This window comes from Astyanax mexicanus, chromosome 2 (genome assembly GCF_023375975.1).
Source record: "Astyanax mexicanus isolate ESR-SI-001 chromosome 2, AstMex3_surface, whole genome shotgun sequence".
Lineage (NCBI taxonomy): Eukaryota > Metazoa > Chordata > Actinopteri > Characiformes > Acestrorhamphidae > Astyanax > Astyanax mexicanus.
Genome location: NC_064409.1, coordinates 26,485,969 through 26,507,596, shown reverse-complemented (window position 1 = coordinate 26,507,596; position 21,628 = coordinate 26,485,969). Strand labels below are relative to the sequence as shown.

Genomic DNA, 21,628 nt, shown 5'->3' with positions numbered 1-21,628 from the left:
CTCTGAATCTGCACACAGTTTAAACCCACTGTGATTAATAAACTGCAGCTGAGTTAGTGAGTTAGCTTAACTTTGGAATTAGCTAGATTGGGAGTCAGGGTTAAAGAAAAAAAAAAAAAACTATATATGTAATGTTCAACTTGACCTGTACCTGATCAACTAATCACTGTTTCATTTTCAATTAATTTAGGATTACAGGACTTACTGTGAGCTATAATGAACGGAAATTCATTTAGCTAACTAGTTAGCTAGAAGCCAGGTGTAGTGGATAGCCAGAATTTAGTACAGTACTTTATGTTTGAAGTTTAGAGCAGTTTCTTAACCCTGATCACTGCCCCAAGTTTTCCACCTGACCCAGCTGATCAGCTAATAAACAGTAGTTTACTGAGTTTACCTGTTAAAATCCTTTAGACCCTATATGGAGCCTAAATAAATCATTATGTATATCCAGCAGTGTGTTAGACACATCATACCACCACTTACTTTATTAAATGCCTTTAAAGCAGAGGAAGCTCTGATATGCAGTGTTATCAGTGTTAATATGCAGTAGAATATGTAAGAACAGGGCTGAGAAACACTGCTGTAACGTGACTTCTGTTCATTTGTAGTTCACAGTGTCCTGATGTTTATAAAAATCTCTATGAAACGTAAAGTTACATTCTTTTACATAAAATGACACCATCTTAAGAAGAGCTCTCAGTAAAAAAAATAATTAAAAGTGCGGGAGAAAATGTAAATATACAACATAATTGAAATGACATAATAATAATAATAATAATAATAATAATAATAATAATAATAATAATAAACTAATCTGTTATATTATTTTAAATATTAGGTGATAACTGATTATTTTTGTCGTATGTATATAATTCAGACATTACATGCATATTTTTTTCAGTAACTGTAACGTGGAGTAACATGTTTAGGTTGTAAAATCACCCTATAATAATAATAATTTACTTTTAATTAAAAGTAAATTCCACAAATGTTGTTCTAGGAAACTATAGCGTGGGCTTGGGTTCATATTGGCAAATGTGTCCCCCGTCCAATATCAAGCAGTGTTGCCAACTCCTCAGTAAAAATGTCCTAAAAGTCGCTAGAAGTCGCTAAATGACGTCATCGCCTAATTTGCATAATACATGTTTTTGAAGCTGTAAAGGATTAGGGTTGTGGGAGAGAAAAAAGTGAGTAAAAAACACCATAAATATGTTAGACATGTTACAAATAAACAACTTCTGTTGCTTTTTAAATAGGATGTCACTTTTTTTTTTACAATAATTTTTACGTGAATTACATAAATTAGTTTTTTGACATGTCCTTAAATGTTATTATAAGAGCAGCAGTTAGCCGGAACTGTTATTCTACGTTTTTTTTTTTTGTTGTTGTTGTTTTTTTAGTTAGTTTGTTTTATTTTATTTATATATATTTTTTTACGTTTTCTTAAGTTTTCTTTATTTTTAAACCTATCATAGACACATTGTTGAATGGTTCAATAGATATTTATCTTTGTTTTATTTTATTTTATTTTTTTAGCTTTGTATTTAGCTTTGTTTTTATTTTATTTTTTTTACGTTTTCTTTATTTTTAAACCTATCATAGACAAATTGTTCAATGGTTTAATAGGTATTTAGCTTTTTATAAAGAGGCAGACACTGTGGAGGAGGTGAGTGACAGGCTATGTGGTGAATGAGGTAAGTGACAAAGTGAGTTAAATTCAGTGATTTCTTTTCGTGTCACACTGAAGACACAGTTATATTTATACTTCTGCTCTGTAAATACAGAGCGGGGTCAGTCAGCGGCGGCTGTGGGCACGCGCGATTCATTTACATTACATTACATTACATTACATTACATTACATTTGGCAGACGCTTTTGTCCAAAGCGACTTACAATAGTCAAGTACAATGTAAAATAAGTTTAAAGGAAAAACATCTTTGGATAGGGATAAAAGGAGGACTAAGGGTAATAATAGGATAGAGGAGTGAAGGAGAGGAAGAAGGAAATGAGGTTAGAAGTAGTTAGTGTGTTAGAGGTGTTAAGAGAGTAAGTGCTCTTTGAAGAGTTGTGTCTTCAGGAGTTTCTTAAAGATAGTGAGAGATTCTCCTGATCTGGTAGTGGAAGGTAGTTTGTTCCACCATTGGGGAACTTTGTATGAGAACAGTCTGGATTGCTTTGTGTGAATGTTTGGCAAAGCGAGGCGACGTTTACTGGAGGAGCGCAGCGGCCGGGAGGTAGCGTAAGCCTTCAGGAGCGAGTGCAGGTAGGAAGGAGCCTGTTCTGTCATTACCTTATAGGCGATTGTAAGAGCTTTGAATTTGATGCGAGCATCAACTGGTAGCCAATGGAGCTCAATGAGTAGCGGGGTGACATGTGCCCGTTTTGGCTGGTTGAAGACCAGACGTGCTGCTGCGTTCTGGATCATCTGGAGTGGTTTTACTACACAGGCCGGGAGGCCAGTTAGCAGGGCATTGCAGTAGTCGAGGCGTGAGATGACGACCGCTTGCACCAGGAGTTGGGTGGCCTGTTGCGTCAGGAACGGTCTAATTTTTCGGATGTTATAGAGCGCAAAGCGGCAGGACCGAGCAACTGAGGCCACATGGTGCGTGAAGGAGAGTTGGTCATCAACCATAACACCCAGGTTCCTAGCAACCTTTGTCGGTGAGAGAGAGAGAGAGTCGATACTTATAGAGAATTTGTGTTGAAAAGATGGTTTTGCTGGTATAAACAGAAGTTCAGTCTTTGAGAGATTTAATTGAAGGTGATGCTCCCTCATCCATGAGGATATGTCAGAGAGACACTGCGAAATCCGTGCAGAGATTGAGTGATCTTCAGGTGAGAACGACAGGTATAGCTGGGTGTCATCAGCAAAGCAATGGTAGGAAAATCCGTGTGAGCGGATAACCTGACCAAGAGAGGTGGTGTATATGGAGAAGAGAAGGGGTCCCAGTACCGAACCTTGGGGAACCCCAGTGGATAAGGAGCGGGCTGAGGACAGCTGTCCTTGCCACGACACCTTGAACGAGCGCCCAGTGAGGTATGATCTGAACCATGACAGCACATTATCTGCGATCCCCATGTTTGAGAGTATAGTTAGGAGGAAGTCATGGTTGACTGTGTCAAATGCGGCCGAGAGGTCCAGCAGAATGAGCACTGAGGACTGACCTGCAGCTCTGGCAGTTTTCAACGCTTCAGTCACAGACAACAGAGCCGTCTCGGTAGAATGTCCTTTTTTGAATCCAGATTGGTTCTGGTCCAGAAGGTCATTCTGGGAGAGGAAGCCAGAGACCTGATTTAAAACTGCTCTTTCTAGTGTTTTAGAGAGAAAGGGTAGCAGTGAGACCGGTCTGTACAGTGTGTTCGTGGAGCGGTGTGTGTGTGTGTGTGTGTGTGCTCTGAGTGTGAGAGAGTGGGTCTGCACTGTGAGTGGTGTGGGGCGGGGCTCACGGCAGCGCCCGCTGCAGCGCGGAGGACAGTAACTGAAGAGCGCGTGTTCATCTCAGAGTCGCCAAAAGTCTCCAATAACACCACAAAAACTCGCTAGATTTGTTGCTAGTCGCTTTTTTACCAAAAAAGTCGCTAGAGGGTCTGAAAAGTCGCTAAATATAGCGTCAAAGTCGCTAAGTTGGCAACACTGATATCAAGCCCGCTCCTACACCCTTGCGTGACAGCATCAACCCCGCCCCCACCCACGTGCTGTCTCACTACAGAGATCCAGGGGCTGGTTTCACTAGATGCGACGCTTAAGGCATTTTATTGAGCGCTTCACAAAGAAATTGCAGTAAATGAGCGCAAATCGCAGTTACATTTAACGTCTTAATATGAGCTGTAATTACTTTTTAACAATCAAGTCACTATTGTCCCAGCTGGCCGCAGCGTGAGTGTATTTCCTCCACGGCGGTGTACCGTGACCGGCCTCGGAGAGTGTTGCCAACTCCTCAGTAAGGAAAATAGCTATTGGCTGTCCTAAAAGTCGCTAAATGACGTCATCGTTTCTTTTTCAGAGTTTCTTTTCAGTGATTTCTTTTTGTGTTGCACTGAAGACAGTTATATTTATATTCCTGCTCTGTAAATACGGGGCGGCGGCTTTGGGCATGCACAGTTCCTTTACAGTGTGGATGTGGAGTGGTGTGGGTCTGCTCTGCACTGTGAGTGTTGTGGGACGGCAGCACCCGCTGCTTGCTTAGGACAGTAACTTAAGAGCATGTGTGTTCATCTCAGAGTCGTCAAAAGTCTCCAGTAACACCACAAAAACTCGCTAGATTTGTCGCTAGTCGCTTTTTTACCAAAAAGGTCGCTAGAGGGTCTAAAAAGTTGCTAAATATAGCGACAAAGTCGCTAAGTTGGCAACACTGGCCTCGGATTGTATATTGTATTGTATTGGCTTGGAATTATTGGTGTCAAGAGTCAAAATTACCGCAAGAGCGCAGCGACGACTCCTCCAAGAGGTCAAAAAAGACCCCACAACAACATCCAAAGAACTGCAGGCCTCACTTGCCTGAGTCAGTGTTCATGCCTCCACCATCAGAAAGAGACTGGGCAAAAATGGCCTACATGGCAGAGTTTCTAAACAAAAACCACTGCTGAGCAAAAAGAACATTAAAGCTCATCTGAACTTTTCCAGAACACATCTTGATGATCCCAAAGACTTTTGGGAAAATATTCTGTGGACTGATGAGACAAAAGTTGAACTCTTTGGAAGGTGTGTGTCTCAGCACATCTGGCGTAAAAGAAACAGTGCATTCCAGAAAAAGAACATTATACCAACAGTTAAACATGGTGGTGGTAGTGTGATGGTCTGGGGCTGTTTTGCTGCGTCAGGGCCTGGAAGACTTGCTATGATAAATGGAACTATGAATTCTGCTGTCTACCAAAAGATTCTGAAGGAGAATGTCCGGGCATCTGTTCATGACCTCAAGCTGAACTTGGGTTCTGCAGCAGGACAATGATCCAAAACTCACTAGCAAGTCCACCCAGTCAAAGTCCTGACCTGAATCTGATTGAGATGCTGTGGCATGACCTTAAAAAGGCAGTTTATGCTCGAAAACCCTCCAAAGTGGCTGAATTACAACAATTCTGCAAAGATGAGTGGAGCCAAAATTCCTCCACATCACTGTAAAAGACTCATTGCAAGTTATTGCAAATGCTTGGTTGCAGTTGTTGCTGCTAAGGGTGGCCCGACCAGCTATTAGGTTTAGGGGGCAATCACTTTTTCACACAGAGCCATGTAGGTTTGGATTTTTTTTCTCCCTTAATAATAAACACCTTCATTTAAAAAAATAATTTCGTGTTTACCTGTGCTGTCTTTGAGTAATATTTAAATTGGTTTGATGTTCTGAAACATTTAAGTGTGACAAACATGCAAAAAATCATGATATCAGGAAGGGGCAAACACTTTTTTACACCACTGTAACTGCTGCCAAAAATCTATAAAACTTAAAGTTACATTCTTTTAATAAAAGGACACAATGGTAAGAAGCAGGGGCGTAGCAGCAAATTCTGGGCCCTGTACACTCTTAATGTCAGTGGGCCCCTATCCATGCCAGTACGCATGAAACGTGTGTAAAAAAACAAATGTGTGAGTGGAGAAAATATAAGTACAGAACAAAATTAACATGCCAATTCATAATATTAATAATAACAAAATCTGTTATTATTTTAAATGTTAGGTGATAACTGATCAGTTTTTATCATACATGTATTTAATTCAGACATTGCATGTTTAATTTCTTCTGACAACAGTAAATGTAATGTGGCGCAACATGTTGAGGTTGGAAAGTCATTTTTAGATTGAATTAATAATAAACAGAAGTACATAAAAAAACTAGTTTTTTGTGATTACTATAATTCCAGGGTGGGCTTTGATTTATTTTAGCAAATATGTTCTTGGATTAACAGTGTGATTCTGACTGTAACTAGAAATATCTGCGCAAAACTGTGCGGAACTGAGGTGCAAAGCTTTTGACAGGCTGTCTGCGAGTCTCTCCCTCCCCCTCACGCTCCCCCTCGTCCTTCTCAGCTGTAGATGTATGTAGAGGAGGTGTGAGCGGGGGTTGCGCTCACTGTTCTGTTGAAACAGGAAACTGACAGAAATCAGCCACAGTGTCAGAACCTATTAATATCTGTCCCAACAAAACCTCATATCTCCACAGAACAGCTTTACAGAAAAACAAAACTATATAAAGAGATTTAATTATGCGTGAATTTGGAGTATTTCCATTGGTCAATATAAACAAAAACTGCTGTTCACATTACAAAGAAAAAAAGCAAGACCAGAGATTCATAAATGAAAGCTTTTAGGTTTTAAAGGTCTACATCAGGGGTGTCAAACTCATTTTGGCCGAGGGCCACATTGGCATATTGGCTGTCCTCTGAGGGCCAGATGTAACTTATAAATGTAATAAAATGTAACCAGATGTAATATAAAATTAATGTAATTACTCCTTAATGTTAAATAACTCTCAATATATTATTTATTCAATCAAATATTACAGTTGCATGGAAAAAAATGTTTGCTTGTTGCTCTATTAACATAAATCCTTTTAATTTGTCATGTTATGAAATCCAAAAACTCCACCAATCAAGAACCAAACTATTCAAGTGAATAGAAATGACATAAAATACAAGTTATATTAACTTTGATCAAAACGTTTAATACTGAAATAAGGCTTAATAAATATAAAATCAAAAATTGTGAGCTGTTAAGAACATGTGACAGATTTAGCATTTCCTCAGATTTAGCAGTTCCTCATCCAACCACTAGTGGGAGCTGCAGCAGCACAAGCCCACAGTCTTTACTGAGTCAGAGCTACAGCCCAGCCACGGGCTACAGGGCTCAGCTGAGCCAGTCTGGAGCGTTTTTACAGTTTTTAAAGTTCTTCTGTATAGGAAATAAAGGTTTTAACCGCACTAACCGGATAATACAGCTCTCTACAGTTCATCTTTCAGCCCAAGCAGCTAACAGCAGCAGGTTAGAACAGCCATCCCGGAGTCACTGCTCGGATTACATTATAAACAGGTCAGTTAGCGCGCTGCTAACCTCAGGATGTTTATAACTACGGAGTTTAGAACACACCACGGCTGCAAGGTTAGACTATAGAAGGCTCCTGAAGACTATTAAAGGCTATTGGAGGTTATTGAAAGGGTATTGGGGGCAGAAATCAGTACAGGCTGGTTAGATAAGTGATTCACCTCCTCGTCCTTTGCTGGGTCACAGTGATGTTTATTAACATCATTAAAACAGATTGTCAGGTATTGTCTTATAAATATTTACACATAACTTATATCTCTCCTAAAAAGCGTTTATTTTGGTCAGTAACACTCTTCGTAACACAAAAGGCATACCTGTCTTTCGCCTTGAAGCACAGCCGTCCGTCTGCATCAGCTTCTTTTTTTCTGGACATTATGGGATAAACATGTCTCAATTCCACCCGCGAAGTTACACCTTCCCTCCGGCAGGGTTTCCACATCAATGACTACACTGCCGTGTAGTGGCAGTAAGCCGTAACTTTGCGGGTAATACAATCGACAAGCATTGTGGGAAATGTAGTTTTTGGTCAAAGAACGCTTCTGACCTATTTATTATAGACACTAAGATTTTACAAGCTCTCGCGGGCCACATAAAAGGACGTGGCGGGCCACTTTTGGCCCGCGGGCCTTGTGTTTGACACATGTGGTCTACATATTTCTGTAGTGTAGTAGTACAGTACTACTACTAGCAGACTGGATGACAACACGTGCTGTCCTCGGTGCAGGTGCGTGGAGGATGTCCACACCACCAAAACTGTGAACTAGAAATCCTGGCTGAAAGCAAAGGTGTGTTCTCTGCTGAAAGCCAGTGATGCTGCCTTGGGTATTGCGACACACATGAATTCAGGAAGGCTAGAAGAGAGCTGAGGGCTAAATCTACATATGCTTTGAAAATCCAGGGATGCTTTTCCTCCCAGGATCCACAGATCATGTGGAAGGGCATCAAGTGCATTAATAACTATAAATCCAGTGTTGCACAAAGACACTTTACGAGGACAATCACATATTTAAAATAACACTGACACTTTACCCACACTGATGTTACTAACATGTTACTGCTCTTCATTCATACTCATTCACACTGCTACAGCATAGGTGAGCTATGCACTTGCACTTTGCATTTGCATTGCACAACTGGCCCCCACGTTTATGACTGACCCTTCCAAACCTGAAAAATCCACCAAAACTGTACTTACAGGCGGTCTATGAGCAGAGCTGAGCGCGCTACATCTGCTAAGATCCGCTGCATTTCCTGAGCCTACCAGCTGGAAGAGGGTTCCCCACAAGAGGTGCACAAGGAGCCGGAAGCGCGGTAATAGAGCCGGAGGCCGCGCTAAGCTTATGGCTAACTCCAGCTGGCCAGCGGTGCCATCCATCATCCTCTCCAACGTCCGCTCCCTGGAGAGTAAGCTAGTCTATTTCCGGTTCCAGTGGACAACCCAGCACGAGTTCAGGAACTACTGTGTGTTTGTTTTCACAGAGACGTGGTTAACTGACTCCATCCCGGACTACGCCATTGAGCTGAACGGCATGATATGCTTCCGCACAGACCGCGACGCCGACCTCTCCGGTAAGATCCGCGGAGGCGGGCTGTGTGTTTAAATCAACACAGCATGGTGTAACAACGCTGCGCTGGTCTCCAGCTACTGCTCGCCGCTGTTGGAGTTCGCTGTAGTCAGAGCCAGGCCATTCTACCTGCCCAGAGAGCTTAGCAACGTGTACATAATAGCAGTGTATGTAGCACCCAGTGCTAATGCTAATGCTCATGGTGCTCTGCAAGAACTGTTCACTGTTATCTCCAAACTCCAGAACTCACACACCGACGGATTGTTTATTGTTGCTGGTGATTTCAATCACAGGAACCTGAAGGCTCTGCTGCCCAGCTTTCACCAACATGTGGATTTTCCAACGCATGGAGTTAACATGCTAGATTGTGTTTACACTAACCTTCCTGGTGCATACAGAGCCCCGCCCCCACTACGGCTACTCGGACCACATCTCTGTGATGCTCATTCCACCATACAGACAGCTCATCAGACGTGCCAAATCAGAGAAGAATCAAGTGACAACCTGACCTCCAGGAGCCATCTCTGCTCTTCAGGACTGTTTTGAGCACACTGACTGGGACATGTTCAGAGAAGTCGCTACTTCTGATGACTCCATCAACCAGGAGAAGTACACAGATTCAGTGACTGGCTACATCAGCAAGTGCATTGATAATGTTACTGTCTCCAAAACCATCACAACCCGCCCCAACCAGAAGCCGTGGATGACTTTAGAGGTGCATGTGCTGCTGAGAACCCAAGACAAGGGTTGTCAGGGGACAAGGCTGGCCTCAGAACAGCTAGAGCCAAGCTCTCCCGGTGGATCAGAGAGGCAAAGCGTAACTTTCCTCCAAACAACCAGGTACTGTGCCTGTCCTCAGCTGATGTGCGGAGAACTCTACTCAGAGTCAACCCACGGAAAGCCCCAGGACCAGACAGCATACCTGGCAGAGTGCTCAGAGGATGTGCAGACAAACTCACGGATGTTCTCACGGACATTTTCAACATTTCTCTGAGCACTGCGTTCGTGCCGATGTGCTTCAAGATGATCACCATCGTCCCTGTGCCAAAAAAGTCCTGCCTCAATGACTACTGTCCCATTGTACCTACTCCCATCATCATGAAGTGCTTTGAGAAGCTGGTCATGAGGCACATCAAAAACTAGCTCCCCTCCTCACTGGACCCTCTGCAGTTTGCAGATCATCCAAACAGATCAACAGACGATGCCATCTCAACTGCATTCCACATGGCTCTCACCCACCTGGACAACAAAGACTGCTATGTTCGAATGCTGTTCATCGACTTCAGTTCAGCATTCAACACCATCATCCCTCAGCATCTGATCAGAAAACTGAGCTTGCTGGGCCTGAACTCCTCCCTCTGCAACTGGGTTTTAGACTTCCTGACTGAGAGACCACAATCAGACAGGATTGGAAACAACACCTCCAGCACCACTATACTGAGCACCGGCGCCCCCCAGGGCTGTGTGCTCAGCCCACTGCTGTTCACTCTGCTGACTCATGACTGTACTGCAAAGTACAGCTCAAACCACATCATCAAGTTCGCTGATGACACAACTGTAGCTGGCCTCATCAGCAAGAACGACGAGTCAGCATACAGAGAGGAGGTGCAGTGGCTGACGGACTGTTCGCTTGTGGTGAGAACATGATCTGGTCTCTATCCGACCCAGCTATCAAACCCCTGCTACTCTCAGCTGAAATGCAGGTGTTGATTGAAAGTTAATTATATCATGTAAGCGTATCTCCACCCCTCGGCTTGATTTTTAGCATCTACAGACTAAAATATCTCCAAACACACAACACTTTTACCGAAGGTGCTTAATCAAACTGATTAAACTGATAAAACATTAATGCTCTGTGCTTACTCTGAGACTGAAGCTGCTATGGACTGATGGTAAGCTGTGGAACTGGAATCCAGACTGATGGTGTGTCTCGTGTTATCTTTATGTTGGGTTTATGGTCCAGTGTGACCTGCATACTGGAACCTAGATTGGTCTGATATCTGATATTGGATTGGTCTACTGTCCAGAGAATTCTTTCTACTAGCATAAAGGAGGTCAGAATGTTGGATATTTACCACACATACTTTATTATTGGACGGAGCCCCACCATTCCAGACAACACAGTTCTACTGCTTCACAGCTCAATACTGGGAGTTTATACCCCTCTAGACCACACCCGGCATTAGGCATAGTGCCAAATTCTTCATACTCATTTACCTGAGACCTATTCTGTTGGCAATACAGGAGCTAGAGAAGTTGTGTTTGTACACTTACACATCTGTGTCAGCAATGGATGCAAGTAGCTGAATGCAACATTCATTACAAGGTGTGTCCACAAATATTTGGACAGATAGTGTATCTGACACATACAGTGGTGTGAAAAGGTGTTTTGCATGTTTGTCACTGTTAAATGTTTCAAATTTAAATATTAGTCAAAACCAATACAGATAAACACAAAATGAAGTTTTTAAATGAATGTTTTTATTATTAAGAGAGAAAAGGATCCAAACCTACATGGCCCTGTGTGAAAAAGTGTTGGCCCCCTATACCTAATAACTGGTTGGTGTTTACGGTAACTTGCAATAGTTCTGGGCAGTGTATATCTGAACATACACATTTGTAAACATGGTTATCCACCATTATGTCATATATATATATGACATACAAAGTGGGAATTATTTTTCCTTGTCATGCTGAAACGTGTTTTTCCTTTTTTTTTTTTCTCACACATTAGACAGAATGGTCTTTGTGTGTTTTGTGTATGTACGCTATATGAGCTCGTGTTAAGTGATTTTAGGGCAAATTAGGTGTGACTTTGATCGAGAGACTACAGCTTAAGCAGAGTTACACAGGGCAGGATTTTGTATCTGATATAGAGTGCAAAAAATGTCTACATTTTTAAACATATCTGGACACATGTGGACAGAGATATAAATAATGTTGACTAGTTTTAATTTTGATCAGCTGAAATGTCTCAGTAATCAGATGAGTGAATGATCTTGGCCGAGTATCTTTGGGTATCAGGTGTAGGCGAAGAGGTCCGGGTAGCGGCGCTGGATGCAGTAGACAGAGATGAAGATAACGAGCAGAGAGACAGGTCGAGTAATCAGAACAGCCTTACAAAGAGACCCGCACTCAGACAGGGCCGGGTCCCAGTCCGGGGTCCAGTTATAATCTGCACACACACACACACACACACACACACACACACACATATACATGCTGTGAGAGGTGTGGCCTTCTGTCAGAATCTCTGATTCTTTTATAGAGGATTTAAAAATGGACTCACTTCTCAGAGCGTCTCGATCAGTGTTACCTGCACAGACACACAGAAACACGGTCAGCATGGGTCAGACTGTACGCTGGTCCAACTCTGCTGATTTTATATCATTTGACTTACGGCAAAGCCGGTTCTCACACAGTTCTCCTGTGCAGTCTCTGCACTCTGGGCCGGTCCGGTACGGCTTCTGGTTGAAGACGTTTCCTCTGCAGAACACAGAACCGTTACATTGTTCCTCCAGCAATGAACCAGAACCACAGCCTCACAACAGACACTCTAAACACTCAAGATCTAGATGTGTAGTATTTAAGTCAATACCAAAACACTGTAGTAGTGTCTGTAAATGTACACTGTATACTTACGCTGTTCCATAGTTACACACAAATATAAATGCTTGTCTGGGATAGAAAGGGGTTTGTTCCACACCGTTCGGACAGTACTGGACAGCACAGCCCACTTTATACGTGTTCGCCCAAACAACCTGCAACACAACCAGATACATCACCGTCCGGAGCAGGTACAGTTCTCATTAGGGTGAAAATACATTGCTCAAAAAAATCCACCTCGATCTTGATAAATGAAAAAATTAGGATTGAAATTCTATATTAGTAAATTGTGTAATTAGAACAAAATAATATAACAACAGGCAAAAGAACCAAAATCATCAACCTGTGGAGGTCTGGACTCAAATTCATAATGGACATCAAAGCAAAAAAATTTAATTAACCAGACTCATCCTGTTTTCGTCAATTTCATCACAGCAGCTCATAATGTAGCTCAGCAGTGTGTTTGACCCTGATGTGTCTGGGCAAGCTACCAAAATGACAACGGATGCTCTCCTGTGGGATAATCCACCCAGACCTAGATCAGGGCCTCAGTGAGCTCCGGGGCAGAGTGTGAACGACTTAGCAGCGTCCGATGCACCGCTGATAGACAAAGTCCCAGAGGTTCTGAACTGGATTCAGGTCTGGGGAAAGTGAGGGCGAATCAGTGGCATCAGTGGTTTCATCGTTCAGGCCATGCCTATGTAATCAGGCTACATGAGGAACCGAGGACTCACTGCGTCAGCGTAAAACTGCTCATTTTCAATCACTGTGGGAGAAACAGCAAACCTTCTTGTGACAGTATGTTTGGAAGTACCATCCTGGAGGAGTAGGACTTCCTGTACATCCCCTTACAAAAATAAGTTTATTTAAGTGTACACATCTTTTAGTTTTAGTTTTTTGTACTTGACAGTTACATACTAAATATAATTACAGTTGTATGAAAATGTTTGGGCACCCCTTATCATTTTCATGATTTTCCTTTAAAAATTATTGGTTGTTCAGATCAGCAATTTCAGTTAAATATGTCAAGTCAAGTCAAGTAGTTTTATTGTCAATACTGCATGTACGTTACTCTCCTTCCTAAAAATTACAGCAAGTACAGAAAATAAGGTTTATAAATATAAATGAATAGGAGACACTATATGTACAATACAATAGGGACACAGATAGACCAAGTTTCAGATTTAAAAATAAGGGATATTTCCTCTGTCCGCATTAAGTCGTCCCACCAGCCCAACGAAGGTTCAGTATCCCTTACATTTTAAGACAGGTTTACAAAAAATCTAAAATAACCACATGTGATCCACTTATAAACTACAGTTAGATCATCAGAATCTGAAATGTTGTGGACATTCTTACATATGTCATCCTTTTAATACAGCCAAATTAAAAACCCTTTTCTAGATATTTGAAAAAGTGAAGATTTCATGTCTTTTTTGCCATAAATTCACTCTTTTCTATTATATATTTTTTATTTATTTAATAGATTTAAAATTGAACAAAGGGTGCACAAATTCTGCAAAATGACTGTAGGTGACCTAAAAATAGTATCATGAGCTTTTACTAAAAGGACATGGACCAGATATATTCCATCAGTAAAAATGAGTCCTAAGTGGCCTACACAATTAATAATTTTTAATTAATACTTCTTTCTTTTGATCACTCCTGATCAGTTAATTTCGGTCCTCTCCACATTTCTAGTTAAACTGAGTCACAAGCTGTATTTTTTTTATTTTAAAAGGTTTAATCTGTGTGTATTTTTAAGCAGCTATCAGAAAAATCTCATCACAGTTTACATGATTAGCTTACCGTTACCTTTCTTTTAGAAAAATAGCTGTATATCCAGATCTGTTTTAACATCAGCTGCTCCAACTAGCTGCCTGAACTCACAGCGACGAGGGGCTTCCCCACACTGACCCTCCTTTGCAAGCTGATTGACTGTTTCTCCTGTAAGGCAGGACTTTCTCTTTGAACCGGCTCCACGATTGGTTAAGAGACACAGAGCGGTCAGTGCCCTGTCTCCTCAATAATATATATTTTTAAATTTTAATATAATACGGGAAATTTACGGGAAAATACTAATACGGGAGGACGGCGGGAAAGAGGAGTAAAATACGGTAGTTTCCCGGCCAAAACAGGAGACTTGACAGGTATGAGATAGACATATGTGAGACAAAATACAATAGTGCACTGGACAACCTGACGAGTTAAGTAAACTCAAACGATTTGAGGAAACCGATTGCCTTAAACCATTTAAGGTTAATAACTCAAACAATTTGAACATAAATTATTATCTATATAATTATAATCATTATCTACATAGAATTGAGTGAATCAAGTGACTTGTACTAACCTTGTTCACAGTGAAAGTGTTTGGACCCATGTGCATGGTAAACCCAAATAAGTTAAGTCTACTCAGATGATTTGAGATAATTAATTGCCTCAAATCAATTAAAGTTTTTAAAAATCACTTTTTTATTTATTATAATACTGTGTAGAGTTAAATAAACATTCATTCTTAAAATCATTACTTCACATAAATAAGCTATAGAGTGAAAAGTATTAAGAGCACAGCCAACACAGAGTTACTGCAGCTCAGAAATGATGCTTGCTCTTAAAGCCAACAACACAGAGACCAGGCAATTAATCATAAAATATGATCTACAAGTTTACCTAATGTAGCCCGAGGTGAATCACTTTGTGCACCCCAACAGAAAAATACATCAATATTTAGTAGATCCTCCTTTTGCAGAAATAACAGCCTCTAAACGCTTCCTATAGCTTCCAATGAGAGCCTGGCTCCTGGTTGAAGGTATTTTGGATCATTCTTCTTTATAAAACATCTCCAGTTCAGTCAGGTTTGATGGTAGCCAGCTGATGAAGCCATCTTTAAATCAACAACTGCTTCTTGAACATTGTTCTCAAGAATCTGCTGATATTGACTGAAATCCATGCGACCCTCAACTGTAACTAGATTCCCAGTACCTGCACTGGCAGGTACCGGCAGCACAGACCCACAACCCCAATACATTTTACTGTGGGTAGAAAGTGTTTGTCTTGGAATGCTGTGATCTTTTTCTACTGTACCGCCCTCCAAATAACTCAATTTTAGTTTCAATAATCCACAGCAGTTTATTCCAAAATGAAACTGGCTTGTTTAAATGTGTTTTATCATACCTCAAGCAACTCTGTTTGTGGCATGTGCACAGAAAAGGCCTCTTCTGCAATACTCTGCCCTACAACCCAAATATATGCCTAATTTTGTTTAAAGAATTATTGCACACTTTCTGCAAATCCTATAAATTTCAATTTACTTCTCAAATATCACTGTGTTCGTCTGCTATATGATATATTTCACTGAATGTTCTGATCCGAACAACCAAAGATTTATAAAAAAAAATCATGGAAATGATCAGTGGTGCCCAAACATTTTATACCAGTGTAGACTAAAGTATACAGACTTGTGCTTAATCTTCTGATCTAGATATACTTAAGCAAAGTACAATTAGTACTTTAGTAGTATTCTTGCCTTAAAAGTAAACTTGAAGTGTACAAGTAGTAAACTTAGAGTACATTACTAGTTTACACCTAAGTTTTATTTTTGCCCATATTAGTAAACTTGTTGTGTACACCCAAAGCATATGTAAAAGTGTACTTTTATATACTACAATCGGGACAATTTATTCAATGAATAAGTATTGAAATAGTACATAAGTCTATAGTACATAGGTTCTACATAATGTATATTTGGGAAATTCATACTTCAACTTTACTTAAGTATACGTATTAAAATAAACTGTAAGTATTCTTTTTCTTCGTAAAGAGCTGCATGTACTGCATCATGCTGCCAGTAGTGATAAGGACAATGTAAATGTACCTGAGTATAGTGACCGCAGACCTGTTTGCAGGTCATGGTGGAATAGCTATAATCTTTGACCTCGTCAGCCCAGCTCTTGATAGCTCCTTGTACAGAAAAGTGTGTTCCAGCCCAGAGGTTTTCTCCGACCGAACTAAAGACTGGATGGACTCTACCTCCCTCCTTCAGGTGAGTATTGTGAATGAAGAGGCACTTTCTGGCCCAGGCTCTTGCCGTGACCGCCAGGCCTTCGTCCCAGGTCTGAAAACACACCCGCCAAACAACCCACCAGAAACATCATCATCAATGAGCAACACTGATTAGCTCATTATAATAGTGCTATTTACTAGTAACAATGTACAATATTCACTATAGTATAGTAACTACTCTTTTAATTGAGTTTAACTGTGAAAAAGTACCATAACTTTTCTACATTACAGTTGGAGTGTGTTTGTGTGTGTCTCACCATGTAGCGCATGTTGCTAGCGGCTGGTTGGACGTTGGCCCGGTGCTGGTTGTGTTCTGTAACACAGGTTTTGATGAAGGGAAGGTCAGTGATGTCGGTGGTGAGTGCTGGTGTGGCCAGCAGGAGAGTCAGACAGGTTAGAGCTCGGCTCCAGGCACCCATCATGCAGCCAGTGTGTGTGTGTGTGTGCGTGTGTACTTTAAAGCTGTATGTTGTCTTCCCCGCAGACTCCACCCACTTGGAACAGGAAGGATGTGAAGAAATCATGCTGACTTCTGCACACACACACACACACACACACACACACACACACACACACACACACTAAACCACAGCACCTCCCAATGCAGATCAGGAAGAGAGCGAAGAGGCGGGGCACCTGCTGACAGTAATGTAAATAATAAGGCTGTGTCCAGAAACATTTGTTACTCCTTCTCCTCCTTTCCTACTCCTCCTTTCCTCCCATGGAAAAGGTGGAGGAATCGAGAAAATGAAAGAAGGAGGTGGAATGGAGAGAAGGAGCAGTAATTGAGGAAATGGGACAGCTGATCTCTTTTAATAGGATGTAAACTGAGCCAATCACAATGCTCATTTTTAGCTTCCCCTAACACTGCCCACCCAATCACAGTTGCTGCAAACAGTCAGCAACTATATGTGTTATATATTTTCCATGTGTTTTTATAAAGTTGGATAATTTCTACACATATACAGTTAGAAAAAATAAATGAATTAATAAGTAATTCATAAAAAATATTATGAGTATGAGTAATTTATGAGTAAAATATTTGTGCTCAGGTGCTTTGTAGGCATGGCCACAGTGATGTCACTGTTTTTCAAACGTTTTCTGTGTAGGATACTGTGGTGTATCCTCTGTTACACCATAGTAGGGCTGCACCATATATATATATATATATATATATATATATATATATATATATATATATATATATATATATAGTTTAAGCATTGCAATACTCACATTTCAGGAAGTACAATGTCACCTAATACACTTAAATCAAAAACGTCCTGTTGCAATGTTTAAATTTTTGACACAAGAAGTAGATACACAGAGTTGTAATTTTCTGATTGAGCAGCAATGTCTCTGTCTTTGTACAGTCATATGAAAACGTTTGGGCGCCCCTATTATTCTTAATCATTTTTAGTTCTAAATATTTGGGTGTTTGCAACAGCCATTTCAGTTTGATATATCTAATAACTGATGGACACAGTAATATTTCAGGATTGAAATGAGGTTTATTGTACTAACAGAAAATGTGCAATATGCATTAAACCAAAATTTGACCGGTGCAAAAGTATGGGCACCCTTATCATTTTATTGATTTGAATACTCCTAACTACTTTTTACTTACTGAAGCACAACATTGGTTTGGTAAACTCATTGAGCTTTGAACTTCATAGCCAGGTGTATCCAATCATGAGAAAAGGTATTTAAGGTGGCCAATTGCAAGTTGTTCTCCTATTTGAATCTCCTCTGAAGAGTGGCATCATGGGCTCATTAAAACAACTCTCAAATGATCTAAAAACACAGATTGTTTAACATAGTTGTTCAGGGGAAGGATACAAAAAGTTGTCTCAGAGATTTAACTTGTCAGTTTCCACTGTGAGGAACACAGTAAGGAAATGGAAGACCACAGGGACAGTTCTTGTTAAGCCTAGAAGTGGCAGGCCAAGAAAAATATCAGAAAGGCAGAGAAGAAGAATGGTGAGAACAGTCAAGGACAATCCACAGACCACCTCCAAAGAGCTGCAGCATCATCTTGCTGCAGATGGTGTCACTGTGCATCGCTCAACAATACAGCGCACTTTACACAAGGAGAAGCTGTATGGGAGAGTGATACGAAAAAAGCCATTTCTGCAAGCACGCCACAAACAGAGTCGCCTGAGTTGTGCTTTTGAATTTGTGACTCTGTTTGTGGACTTTTTGTATCCTTCCCCTGACCAACAATGTTGAACAATCTTTGTTTTTAGATCATTTGAGAGTTGTTTTGATGAGCCCATGATGCCACTCTTCAGAGGAGATTCAAATAGGAGAACAACTTGCAATTGGCCACCTTAAATACCTTTTCTCATGATTGGATACACTTGGCTATGAAGTTCAAAGCTCAATGAGTTTACCAAACCAATTTAGTACTTCAGTAAATCAGTAAAAATTAGTTAGGAGTATTAAAATCAATCAAATGATAAGGGTGCCCATACTTTTGCACTGGTCAAATTTTGGTTTAATGCATATTGCACATTTTCTGTTAGTACAATAAACCTCATTTCAATCCTGAAATATTACTGTGTCCATCAGTTATTAGATATATCAAACTGAAATGGCTGTTGCAAACACCCAAATTTAGAACTAAAAATGATTAAGATTAATAGGGGTGCCCAAACTTTTTCATATGACTGTATGAGTAACAGGCTGCAGCTGCCTGAGAAGCACAAGGTAGCGGGCATAAACAACAAAGTTACTGCATTGCCTTCACATGGCTGGGCACATATTTGAAAACACAGTGGCTTACAGCCTGTCGAAAGCTGTGCACCTCAGTCTAGAACAGTTTTGAACAGACAGATAACAGATATTTCCAGTTAAATCTGATATCATGCTTTAATCCCAAAAAAACACTCTTATTTACCTTTTAAAACACCATTTAAATGCCAGATTAAAGGGCTGATTATTGTTGTCTTGCTGGTTTCCTTGGGTTTTGAGTGATTGGCTGACTCTAAAGTGCTGATTCAGACAGCACTCGGGTGGACATGGGTCCTGCATTATTTTAATCATGATACATATGGTTAAAAAACAAACATTGCAATGTCATTTTTTTCAATATTGTGCAGCCCTACACCACTAACTCTTTGAGGAGGATTTTAAGTGTATTCTTTTGTCTCCTCCAGTATTCGGACAGGTGACAAGATGGCATCCCAAAATAGTTCTAGATGCAGCCTAATACACTCTCATTCTGCGGGGTGTGGCTCTAATTACAGCTGCATTTACCATTTACTGCTGTTTACATTCAATAGGATGTGGAAGGAGGAAGAGCTGTGCTGTTTCGGGGTGGGAGGCTGTTGTGCACAGGGGTGTGGATAGATGGTCAGGCTGTGTTGTGAGGGGGCAGGGCTTTCCTGCCTGTACAGTAACTTGTGGAATATGGAGTGGGACTGTAATCTGAGAGTGGGCAGGACAGTGTTCAGCATTTTATGTAAAATAAGTAAATGTAGAATTATAAAAATGAATTAATAGAAATTGTGTTTAGACCCTGTTACAATTATAACCTAATAAAATAAACAATATATATATTATAAAACAAAACATTAATACATATATTTAAATAAAATCTTATAGAAGAAAAAACTCAAATTCAGAGTAAATATGAATCACTTTATTTTAAAGAAAGAAAAAAATACATTCCGTATGAAATCCCTGCCGTCTGAGAAGAGTTACAGTACTACAGTTCTAGAGAACATTGTAGTGTTTTGATTTAGGCCTCAATTTAAGTCAGCATAAACACATTAATTACAATCAATATTTATTAAAGTCAATAATATTTTTAATAACATAGCAGTGCACTTATATTATTTCATTTGAATGATTTTAATCACAGTAAACTAAATCAAAACTTATAAAAATACGATCAGATATTGGAACATCACCGTAGTTTTGGGAACAGGAGTTTTATGACCAAGATGGTAACAGAAAGAGTACGTTAAGACAGCGTTGTGTTAGGATGATTTAAAATGATAATTTTTATGTAAAATTCCCTGATAAAGTCAGACAGTCCAGCCCAGATAAAAATAAATATTTAAGAAATAATTAAACTGTTAAGCTCTGTAAAGTCACTGATTTATTTCTGCATTAGCATATGGTGTGTGTTTACTTCACAGTGTCAGCTCACTAACCACTAGCAGTAGCAAAAACAAGAGTGATACAAAACCTCAGACTAAATAAAAGAACGTAAAAGTAAGTAAATACAAATTTCTCTGTTCTAAAACACAGTGTTTACACAGCTAAAGGATTAGCACACTGACACTGGCGATGACAGTTAAAAACATTTAAAACTGATTAAAATCATCAGCTGAGAGAGTAAACACTGAATACTAATAATTAGAGTTTATTGATCTTCAGACCCAGATAGTAAAATTATGAATCCTTCTTTAGTTTCTTTAATTCACTGAAATAATGATAATATCCGTTGTGTTGTATACTTAAAGTCTGTACTGTGTCCTTACAGTATAGAAAGGGATATAATAATAATAATAATAATGATAATAATAATAATAATAATAATAATAATAATAAATTCTTCTTCCTCTTATTCTTCTTATGCAGTTTTCGTCTAAAGGTATTGTGGGATACAGAGCCCCAACAATTAAAAAACTTAAAAGATGTAATACAATTAATGTTCTTTACTTTCAGGAAACTGAATCTGTTAAGAGTTTTTACTATTTTTTTTAGGAATAATTAGAATATTTCTGTGGTCATTTGTGTTTATATTAAACTCGACTATTATATTAGATCAGGTTATTAGCTTAGCTCTTTGGCTCAGCTTGATATAAAGGCTTTACCAGAAGTAGTGCCGCACCTTTTCCACCCACCACAAACACACCACCCAGAGCTGAGAGAAGAGGGGTGGGAGGAGCACTCTCGAGGGGGCGGGGTGGAGGGTAGGGCGGTCTCTGAGGAAGGTGTTCCAGTCCGGTGCTGAGAGAGGCAAATCCGACTGGAAGTGAGTCCAAAACCTGCAGGACAGAACCAACATTACAGCCCTGAACTCACGCTGTAAACACATTACAGTTTATTCATAATATATAAACTAATATTAAATTAAAAGCCTTAGTCTGAAGCATATTAGAATATTAAATTAGAAATTAGTCTGAAGCATTCGTTTATAAGGCATTGTAAAGGTAGTTATAACTCGGAAATACAAATTTGTTTTAAGTATGATTATAAACTCCTGTAATACATCATAATGCTCTATGTTTTAACACAGGTGTTATAATTATTTATAATTCGTTTAAAAAAATAGTTTTACACAATTAGAAATGACTCATGTTACTTATAACATTTCTAAACATATTATGGACATTAAAATGTCTTCACT

The 21,628-nt window shown here is 39.9% G+C and overlaps 2 protein-coding genes across 2 annotated transcripts in view; both read right to left on the bottom strand.

Moving 5' to 3' along the window:
* Positions 1 to 11,054: 11,054 nt before the first annotated feature.
* On the bottom strand, positions 11,055 to 16,805 carry glipr1a (GLI pathogenesis-related 1a). The gene is made up of 6 exons (XM_022674289.2): positions 16,524 to 16,805; positions 16,079 to 16,318; positions 12,238 to 12,356; positions 11,996 to 12,081; positions 11,885 to 11,911; positions 11,055 to 11,770 (listed from the first exon to the last, which is right to left on the bottom strand). The coding sequence occupies exons 1-6, from the start codon at positions 16,788 to 16,790 to the stop codon at positions 11,616 to 11,618; spliced, it is 894 nt and encodes a 297-aa protein (XP_022530010.2). The 5' UTR covers positions 16,791 to 16,805; the 3' UTR covers positions 11,055 to 11,615.
* A 3,108-nt stretch (positions 16,806 to 19,913) lies between these two features.
* cmah (cytidine monophospho-N-acetylneuraminic acid hydroxylase) overlaps positions 19,914 to 21,628 on the bottom strand; it is a 49,331-nt gene continuing 47,616 nt past the window's right edge. The window contains exon 14 of the mRNA XM_049474103.1: positions 19,914 to 21,266. Coding sequence (XP_049330060.1) covers positions 21,089 to 21,266 — 178 coding nt within the window. The 3' untranslated portion in view covers positions 19,914 to 21,088. The remainder of the gene's footprint in view (positions 21,267 to 21,628) is intronic.